The sequence below is a fragment of the Sinocyclocheilus rhinocerous genome, unplaced genomic scaffold, assembly GCF_001515625.1.
Source record: "Sinocyclocheilus rhinocerous isolate Xijiao unplaced genomic scaffold, SAMN03320098_v1.1 scaffold637, whole genome shotgun sequence".
In the NCBI taxonomy this organism is placed as follows: domain Eukaryota; kingdom Metazoa; phylum Chordata; class Actinopteri; order Cypriniformes; family Cyprinidae; genus Sinocyclocheilus; species Sinocyclocheilus rhinocerous.
The window spans coordinates 43,474-54,192 of record NW_015662933.1 but is presented as its reverse complement, the minus strand read 5'-3'; the positions used below and the strand labels follow the sequence as shown (position 1 = coordinate 54,192).

The following is a 10,719-nucleotide window of genomic DNA, read 5'->3' as shown; positions in this document are numbered from 1 at the left end:
ACTGGATGCAACAAATGCCTCGTTTATAATGGGTTTTAATGTTTTTGTCTCGTCGCTCCGGCTGGACAGGGCATCACAGTATGGTAAGTGGCGTAACATTTCCGTCTCACGCTTGAGGTATTCGGCCAATCATAACGTACTGGATAGCTGGCCAATCAGAGCATACCTCGCTTTTCAGACCAATGAGGTTTGTAAAAATCGACGCGTTTCAGAAAGGCGGGGCATAGAGGAGAAACAATAATGTACAGTATGTGGAAAATAATGTGTTTTTTGAACCTTAAACCGCATAAACACATTTCATTACACCAAATACACAAAATAATGTTCATTTTAGCAGCATCATATGACCCCTTTAAAATCTGAGGCTTCTCTTACACTACCATTCAAAAATTTGAGGGTTTCTGTTCAAGAAACATGCTCAAGAAACATTTTGTTATTATTACCAATGTTGACAACAGTTGTGCTTTTTAATATTTAATATTTCTGTGGAAACCATGATACATTTTATAGTTGTCTTTACTGACACTTTTGATCAATTTAATGAATACTTTCTGAACAGAAGTATTATTTTAAAAATACTGACCTCAAATTTTGAATGGTATATTGTATATTGAATGATATGATGTATATTGTTATGATATTTTCAGCTAGCTCAGCCTGCTATTAAATATAAATAAATACATAAATATATAAATACATACACACATACATCCATACAATGTATCATACCAAGTGGCATCTGCAAACAAAATAATTTTAGAGATTTGTTTAGAACTACCAACCAGACAAACCAGTTGAACACCAGTGCAGCTAGGCTAGGAGACTAACTAAACTGGTTATTTAATTGTAAACAATAAGCTGTTTTTTTTCAGCAGGGAATGGTTCAGTATTCATCACAGTTTACAAGCAAAATTCAGCTTATCTAATGATAATACTTTTGCTAGACATTCTTCATCTTCAATCTTCTCATATTTACGCATATTCTGACCAATTTTTTTAATGAAAGAGAGACACTTTTGGAGACACTACAATTCTGAGTAAAATTGCACTAGCAATCAAGTCTTTCTGTCTGTCTGATTGGGCACGATTAATAATTTAGTTGAATTTTATGAGTGTCTCATCTGTTTGGTTGCAATTTCCTGGGCAAGAGAAGAGAAACTGATTGATATATCTTATTGTCTGAAATAAGTGAGACCTCTTTCCCACAAGCCAACAGTTAGGAGCAAACTTTAATCTCCTCCCAGTAAACATTCATCTTACCCTGAACCACATTTCTCGCTGTCTGTCTTTCTCTGCAGTACTTTTGGCATCTCAGTCAGTTTAATTAAATGGGATTAGAAGCCACCACAGTGTCTTCTAAGGCTGGTTTATGAGTAGTACATTAAGAGGTCATCAGGGTTCCTACATGAAGGAAAATCCCATCACACAGAGCTTTTTAACAGAAACAAACACTCAGTAAAGCTATTTATGAAGTCTGAAGGCCAAGTCTTACATTTTTAATCTTTGAAAGAGGCTGGTTCTTCAGCTACTGATATAATAGCAGAATAATTTTCAGTTAAATGCAAATTCTTCATTAACAGACATGACAAAGTAGCAAGAGTTTAACAGAAAAAAAAACCTGTTCTCAAACTAATTTAAGCAGCCTGTAACTTGTGTTTTATAATGTCAGTTAAATTTTAGTGCAATATTTCTGTCATGCCTTACATCCTGTTCATATTAATAGCTTGCTATGAATAGTGTTGTGGATTCATTACACATACTTGCTGTCACCATATGTTTGGTGTACTGACACCACAAGCTGTCTGTGAACATGCATCACATCACTCTCAACTCACAGAAAGCATTCAGAAAGCTTCATCAGAGTGTGTGTGTGTATGTGTGCGTGTGTGTGTGTGTGTGTGTGTGTGTGTGTTTCAGTGACGATGAAGTAAAGATGTTCCAAAATACATTTTAAAATAAAAGCACCAATATGCTTCTGGAAGTCATAAATAAATGTTTTGTCCTTTAACTAATATGGGAGAAATCAATACGCTGACAAAACACTGGCAATATAAATGTGAATAAAGTCTAGATGCCCTTGATGAAGCCACTTTAAATGACATAATCCATCAAAAATTAAAGCAGGTATCGAATTACAGCATTTCTCTCCAAATTTGCTCAGTTTCCTCTAATTTCCACAGACCTGGTAACACTAAAGAATATGGAGAAGTCTTCAGTTAACTAGTCTTCTTTTGTAATGACCCTTCAACTGATTCCTGTCAAGTATTCCAGACCTTGAACCTGGTTCACCAAATTGGTGAAAATTGGTGTCTTGTGAATTTACAGAGTACTTAATAAAGCATTAAGCCATGAGAGGATGAGCATTAGGTGTTCTAGCCCCCTTAACCATGGTAAAGTCACTGTAAGACTAAACCTAAATGGATATTGCTTTTACAAAACAGCAGGAACAACATCAAAAGACACTAATGTTCAATAAATAGATAAACTAATAAATAATAATCAACATAAATATATTAGTAGCATTAAAATGTTTGGGGGCAGTAATATACAGTATATATATATATATATATATATATTTATTTATTTATTTTTTTTTTTTTTTAAGATGCATATTAGAATAGAATAGCAAATCAGCATATTAGAATGATTTCTGAAGGATCATGAGACACTGGAGTAATGATGCCTGAAAATTCAGCTTTGCTTTACAGGGATAAATTACATTTTAATACATATTAAAATAGAAAATAGCTGATGTTAACTTGTAATAATATTTCACATTATGATTGTTTTTACTGAATTTTTGATTAAATAAATCCAGCCGTAGTGAGTCTAAGAGACTTCTTTCAAAAACATTTTTTAAAAATCCCATTGATCTCAAATTTTTGAACTGTAGTGCACATGGAACGAAACTCAAACTCCAAAGTGCAGAATATAAACTCCTTCAATTGTCTGTGTTTAGTCAGATTTACTGAATAGAAAGTGCTTGTGTGCCTGTCACTGCATGTGGAACTTCAAGCCTGAAAGAAGTCTTTTTAAACAATGGGAATTTTTAAAACAATTGTCAATTGTGTTGATAAATCTGTTTACAGTGGATTTTCAATATGTTTTCCCCGAGTCAAAATAGACTCAGCACGAAACTCTTCATGCAGCTTTGCAGTGCTTTCACTGGCAATATGAATACTGTAATGCTGCATGGATACTGCTAATATAGGTGCGGAAATATGCGCTGCTTCTGTATGTGGTGTGAAACACCTAATTATACGCTGTTTACAGTTTCCAAGCAACGTACTATAGCAACTTGTCACATTACTAAACAGTGAAATTTGCAGTAACAAATATGCATTCAGCTTTGAATGCAGTTCATTCATTCAGAATTAAGAGTTGGATCTATACATAAAGTATAATCTTCTGATGCATATAATATATTAAAAATCTTGGCTGATTAGCATACTAATTCCATATGCATTCATGTATGTGATCACCTTTCCTGACCTGAGAACAGTTTCAATTATCAGAGCTCTTGGTGTGAGAGTGTGACAGCAATATATAATGTAAGGGTTGTGAAAAGCCTATTTTTGAACAGATCGAGGAACAGACAACAGTGTCATCAAAAATAACTCTGCAGATGTCTGAGAGAAATATTGCCCAGAAAGAGCACACATGGTCTCTCCACATGTGATGAACGAGCCTCTATGCATTTCTGTTCTACGTCTCTCTCCCATTCTTCACATCCGTCTATTTTTGGTACGACGCTGTTCGTTACTTGTAGTACCACCTGCAAAGCCTTTAATCCCATTCTTCACATCCATCTATTTTTGGTCCAATGCTGTTCGTTATATCTGGTACCACCTGCAAAGCCTTTAATTAGCTCACATCTGCTTCACTCCCTCCCAAAGTGATGCACTTGGCCCCCCTCCACTGTAAAAGACCATCATGAATCATACCCCCCCCCCCCACCCCCACCCAATCAAAAGGCCATCAGGACAAAAGCAAGCTACAGTATAATTGCTAATACTTCTGATTCCATGAAGACTGCAGAATGAGATGCCATATTAGGAGCGGGTACGTTTTCATCTGACACAGAGAATGAAGTCTTCAAACAAAACCCTCGTCATGTCGAGAGAAGCAAAACAACAGGGATTAAATATAGATTTCTCTGCTTTTTGTCAGCCAAGGCAATCTCAAAAACAAAAAGCAATCAATAATGCTCAAAAGAAAATGAGAAATGGGACAAAACAATTTTAAGAGCGTTTCAGTAGGGACTTGTTTCCATTCTGCTTTCAAGTCGGAATTTCTTTTTTGCTTTGTGTTGCAGGCCTGCGCCGGAGTTACTCGTGCCGTGTTTGCAAGGTGGTGCTGAATTCCATCGAGCAGTATCATGCACATCTCCAGGGCTCCAAACACCAAAACAAGTGAGTGAGAATTTTCTGTCCTGAATGATATTCCCTTCCTTCAAATCTTTCCAAGAGACTGCTCTTTTGAGGACACTTAAAGGAGTTATCATTATTGTTGCATTTAAGTACAGAACCAGTTTTATCTCAGATGTTTCTCTCAAAATTCCGTAGGAAAAAATACAGACAAATGAGACCAGAAAAAAAAGAGATAAAATTTAATTTCTTACTTTTCCACACATCTGTGTCGACAAATCGGACTGCAGTTTGTGACATTGTCTTATGAAGCTCTAAATGAGACGCATGTGAGATTACTGGGGTCTTTTTCTTAAGAGAAACTAAGCGACTGCATTTAATGTCATTGCAGTATAAAAGAAACAAAGGTGATTTCTAAAAGATTTTTTTTTCCCATTAAATTGATCAAAACTGACAGTAAAGACAAAGATTTCTTTCAAATAAATGTTCTTTTGGAGTTTTTATTTATTAAAGAATCTTGAACAAAATGTGTCACCGTTTCCACAAAAATGTTCAAACTGTTTTCAACATATAACAAGAAATGTTTTTTGAGCACCAAATTAACATATTAGAATGATTTCTGAACGACCATGAGACACTTAAGACTGAAATAATGACTGCGGAAAATTCAGCATTGCCATGATGGGAATAAATTATAAATATTCAAAATAATTTAAAACATTATAAATTAGAAAACAGTTATTTTAAATTGTAATAATATTTACAATTTTACTGTTTTTCCTGTACTTTTAATCACAAGAGACTTAAGAGCATTAGAGACGTATTTCAAAAACATTAAAAAAATACAAAAATATTAATATCTTATCTAAACAAAATGGTTCCTGGAATGAAAATGTCGACTTCCAACTGTAGCTTAGAATTACAAAATCATAAGGAAGTAATTCAGTTCTGCTTTTAACAAGCTGTAATGTAAACTAAAGGTTATTAGCCATTTTTAAAAAAAGGACAACTCATACTTCCTTTTTCACAACAGGTGTTCATCAATACAGTCTTTAAACTCTTTCATCTTTCCCTTTAAATCTCTCTCTTTTTAACTCTCGCGTCTTCTCTAAGATCGGCTTATCGGTCATATTTCTTAAACATAACCTGACAACCACTGCTTCTGTCCTCAAAGGGAACATCAGTGGTGGCCTCAGTTATCATAGTCGCTCAGGTCTGCTGCCTCCTGTTGAGTTCAATTCAAATCACTGCAATACTGCCAAAACTTTCCACACCGCACAGACAAAGCATGTAGGATTCTGTGATGTGTGCTGCTGACCAGTGGGATGCCTGTGATTGAAACACTCTCACTTAAAGCTGCAATATTTAAAAAATCAGTTTCTGTCTTTCTTTTAATTCAGAGCAGAGCTCTGTACTAAGAACAATGGGATGCTGCATTCCCATTAGCTGTCTTAAAGAGACAGTCCACTCAAAAAACAAATAGTCTGTCATTATTTACTCACCCTCATGTTGTTCCATATGCGTTTTTTTCTTTTTCTTTTGCTGTTCGCTAAAGGAGAGGTTCTGGAGAATCTTCATGCAGGTCTTTTCCATAACCATTTCCATTATTCACAGAAAATCTTCCCCATCCTCTCTCAAATAAAACATGGTTGCAGATCCATGATTTTAAACATCATTGGTTCATGTGACTAAACATGTCACCATTAGTTTCAGTTTCATGGACTTTTTTAATCTTTGAAAGAGGCTACTGATATAATAGCTGAATAATTTTCAGTTAAATGCAAATTCTTAATTAATAGACATGGCAAAGTAGCAAGAGTTTAGCAGAACAAAAACTGTTCTCAGACTAATTTAAGCAGCCTGTAAAGTGTGTTTTATAACGTCAGTTAAATTTTATTGCAATATTCCTCTGTCATGCCATACATCCTATTCATATAAATAGCTTGCTATGAATAGTGTTTTGGATTCGTTACACATATTTGCTGTCACCATATGTTTGGTGTACTGACACCACAAGCTGTCTGTGAACATGCATCACATCACTCTCAACTCACAGAAAGCATCCAGAAAGAATCATTACAAAGTGTGTCTGTTTCTATTTCAGTGATGATGAAGTAAAGATGTTCAAAAATAAATTTTAAATAAATTTAAATAAATGGAAATCATAAATACATTTGCATACATACATACGTACATACATACATACATACATACATATTATATGTTAAGTTGTAATAATATTGCACATTATGATTGCTTTACTGCATTTTTGATCAAATAAATCCAGCCTTGTTGAGCCTAAAATACTTCTTTCAAAAACATTAAAAAATCTCATAAATCACAAACTTCTGAACAATAGTGAACATTTAACAAACTACTTCAATTTTCTGTGCTTAGTCAGATTTACTGAATAGAAAGTGTCTGTGTCCCTGTCACCGCATGTGGAGCTTTAAGCCAGACAGAAGTCTTTTCAAACAATGGAAATTTTTAAAACAATCGTCAATTGTGTTGATAAATCTGTTTACAATGACTTTACAATGTGTCAAAATATACTCAGCATTAAACTCTTCATGCAGCTTTGCAGTCATTCACTAGCAATATGAATACTGTAAAACATGTCAAAACATGTATAAATGTAAATATTTTCAAAATATATACTGTATGTGTGTGTATTTATATATACATAATAAATATACACAATACACATACATGTATAATGTGAACAAAAACTTTTATTTTGGATGCGATTAATCGCGATTAATCGTTTGACAGCACTACTGATCAGTATACTAATTTCATATGCATTCCTTTATGTAATCATCTTTCTTAACCTGGGAACAGTTCCTGGTGGTGTGAGTGTGACAGGGATATAATGTAAAGGTTGTGAAAAGCCTGTTTTTGAACAGATCGAGGAACAGACAACACTGTCATCAAAAATAACTCTGTAGATGTCTGAGAGAAATATTGCCTAGAAAGAGCACACATGGTCTCTCCACATGTGATGAACGGGCCTTTATGCATTTCTGTTCTACGTCTCTCTCCCATTCTTCACATCCATCTATTTTTGGTCCAATGCTGTTCGTTATATCTGGTACCACCTGCAAAGCCTTTAATTAGCTCACATCTGCTTCGCTCTCTCCCAAACCGATGCACTTGGAGCCCCTCCACTGTAAAAGACCATCATGAAGCATAACCCCCCAAATCAAAAGGCCATCAGGACAAAAGGAAGCTAAAATTGCTAATACTGGATTCCATGAAGATTGCAGAATGAGATGCCGTATTAGGAGCGGGTGCATTTTTATCTGACACACAGAGAATGAAGTCTTCAAACAAAACCCTCGTCATGTCGAGAGAAGCAAAACAACAGGGATTAAATATAGATTTCTCTGCTTTTTGTCAGCCAAGGCAATCTCAAAAACAAAAAGCAATCAATAATGCTCAAAAGAAAATGAGAAATGGGACAAAACAATTTTAAGAGCGTTTCAGTAGGGACTTGTTTCCATTCTGCTTTCAAGTCGGAATTTCTTTTTTGCTTTGTGTTGCAGGCCTGCGCCGGAGTTACTCGTGCCGTGTTTGCAAGGTGGTGCTGAATTCCATCGAGCAGTATCATGCACATCTCCAGGGCTCCAAACACCAAAACAAGTGAGTGAGAATTTTCTGTCCTGAATGATATTCCCTTCCTTCAAATCTTTCCAAGAGACTGCTCTTTTGAGGACACTTAAAGGAGTTATCATTATTGTTGCATTTAAGTACAGAACCAGTTTTATCTCAGATGTTTCTCTCAAAATTCCGTAGGAAAAAATACAGACAAATGAGACCAGAAAAAAAAGAGATAAAATTTAATTTCTTACTTTTCCACACATCTGTGTCGACAAATCGGACTGCAGTTTGTGACATTGTCTTATGAAGCTCTAAATGAGACGCATGTGAGATTACTGGGGTCTTTTTCTTAAGAGAAACTAAGCGACTGCATTTAATGTCATTGCAGTATAAAAGAAACAAAGGTGATTTCTAAAAGATTTTTTTTTCCCATTAAATTGATCAAAACTGACAGTAAAGACAAAGATTTCTTTCAAATAAATGTTCTTTTGGAGTTTTTATTTATTAAAGAATCTTGAACAAAATGTGTCACCGTTTCCACAAAAATGTTCAAACTGTTTTCAACATATAACAAGAAATGTTTTTTGAGCACCAAATTAACATATTAGAATGATTTCTGAACGACCATGAGACACTTAAGACTGAAATAATGACTGCGGAAAATTCAGCATTGCCATGATGGGAATAAATTATAAATATTCAAAATAATTTAAAACATTATAAATTAGAAAACAGTTATTTTAAATTGTAATAATATTTACAATTTTACTGTTTTTCCTGTACTTTTAATCACAAGAGACTTAAGAGCATTAGAGACGTATTTCAAAAACATTAAAAAAATACAAAAATATTAATATCTTATCTAAACAAAATGGTTCCTGGAATGAAAATGTCGACTTCCAACTGTAGCTTAGAATTACAAAATCATAAGGAAGTAATTCAGTTCTGCTTTTAACAAGCTGTAATGTAAACTAAAGGTTATTAGCCATTTTTAAAAAAAGGACAACTCATACTTCCTTTTTCACAACAGGTGTTCATCAATACAGTCTTTAAACTCTTTCATCTTTCCCTTTAAATCTCTCTCTTTTTAACTCTCGCGTCTTCTCTAAGATCGGCTTATCGGTCATATTTCTTAAACATAACCTGACAACCACTGCTTCTGTCCTCAAAGGGAACATCAGTGGTGGCCTCAGTTATCATAGTCGCTCAGGTCTGCTGCCTCCTGTTGAGTTCAATTCAAATCACTGCAATACTGCCAAAACTTTCCACACCGCACAGACAAAGCATGTAGGATTCTGTGATGTGTGCTGCTGACCAGTGGGATGCCTGTGATTGAAACACTCTCACTTAAAGCTGCAATATTTAAAAAATCAGTTTCTGTCTTTCTTTTAATTCAGAGCAGAGCTCTGTACTAAGAACAATGGGATGCTGCATTCCCATTAGCTGTCTTAAAGAGACAGTCCACTCAAAAAACAAATAGTCTGTCATTATTTACTCACCCTCATGTTGTTCCATATGCGTTTTTTTCTTTTTCTTTTGCTGTTCGCTAAAGGAGAGGTTCTGGAGAATCTTCATGCAGGTCTTTTCCATAACCATTTCCATTATTCACAGAAAATCTTCCCCATCCTCTCTCAAATAAAACATGGTTGCAGATCCATGATTTTAAACATCATTGGTTCATGTGACTAAACATGTCACCATTAGTTTCAGTTTCATGGACTTTTAGTTTGTATTCTTTAGTTCCTGTCTGCCTTGGCTTGATTTTCCCGCTTGTCATTTGTTGTCATGGTTTCTGATATGATTAGGTCTTTGGTTTCAGCTGTGTCATTAATTTACCTTGGTTTTGTTAGTACTTTAAAATTTCCAAAGGGTGCCGCGACTGAAAAAAGGTTGGGAAACATTGCTTTAGTTCATCCTTTTCCTGTGCTCAGGGTCCAGTCTCGTTTTGGTTTACACTGTTCTACCTTCTGTCCTGTTACTTGTGCTTTATGATGAAAGATCCTTTGTTTGATACTCAATCGTGTAATTTTGTCTGCCCGTCTGCACCACTATGTAACAAAACATCAGTAAACCAGATGACATGTCTAACAGCCGTATTTGATTTGAGAGCTTCGGCAGGGAGCTTTTGTAGTGAATACTGATTTTTCCCCCCTCATATTTTGCTATCAGATTACTTTAGAAGCTGTATGGATTACATTTATGTTGTCATAAATTACATTATCATGCAATTGTACAATCATAAATTACATTTATGATTAGATTGATCATTTTTAGTGTTTTTTTTCATGCTAAACAGTCATTATTTAGACATCAGAATTTCATCTTAAGAATCTCCAAAAGCTTTAAGATTCTCCAAAGTTCTTTTTGAGAGTGATTTTAGGTGAACATCTTTAACCATGTAGAGATTTGAAATGATAGAAAAAAAACTATATTAAAAAAAAAAAGTTTATTGAACCTTTAGACAAAATATTTTTAAAAAATCCCTGTGTTTTCCATTGAGTATATTTGATACATCATGCTTTTATGGCTCATATAGTATGAGAACATGGAGCTCATACTCAACGAGAAAAAAATATATATATTCAGAGCAAAAAATATGCAATTTGGTGCAGTTGCTGATATTTAAATGGCCAAAAAAATAAGATGAAATCCTAAAACCTTTTAAATAATTAGAGGCTTTACAAATGTGCATATCAAATATAATACAGTAGGATTTATAGGGTTAACTAAGCTTAACCAGCAAAACTTTGTC

General features: G+C 34.5%; 1 protein-coding gene across 1 annotated transcript in view; it reads left to right on the top strand.

The window, feature by feature from the left end:
- Window positions 1-6,014, top strand: part of LOC107728442 (zinc finger matrin-type protein 4-like) — a 73,900-nt gene extending 67,886 nt beyond the window's left edge. The window contains exons 6-7 of the mRNA XM_016538605.1: window positions 4,316-4,412; window positions 5,923-6,014. Coding sequence (XP_016394091.1) covers window positions 4,316-4,412; window positions 5,923-5,962 — 137 coding nt within the window. The 3' untranslated portion in view covers window positions 5,963-6,014. The remainder of the gene's footprint in view (window positions 1-4,315; window positions 4,413-5,922) is intronic.
- Window positions 6,015-10,719: the final 4,705 nt, after the last annotated feature.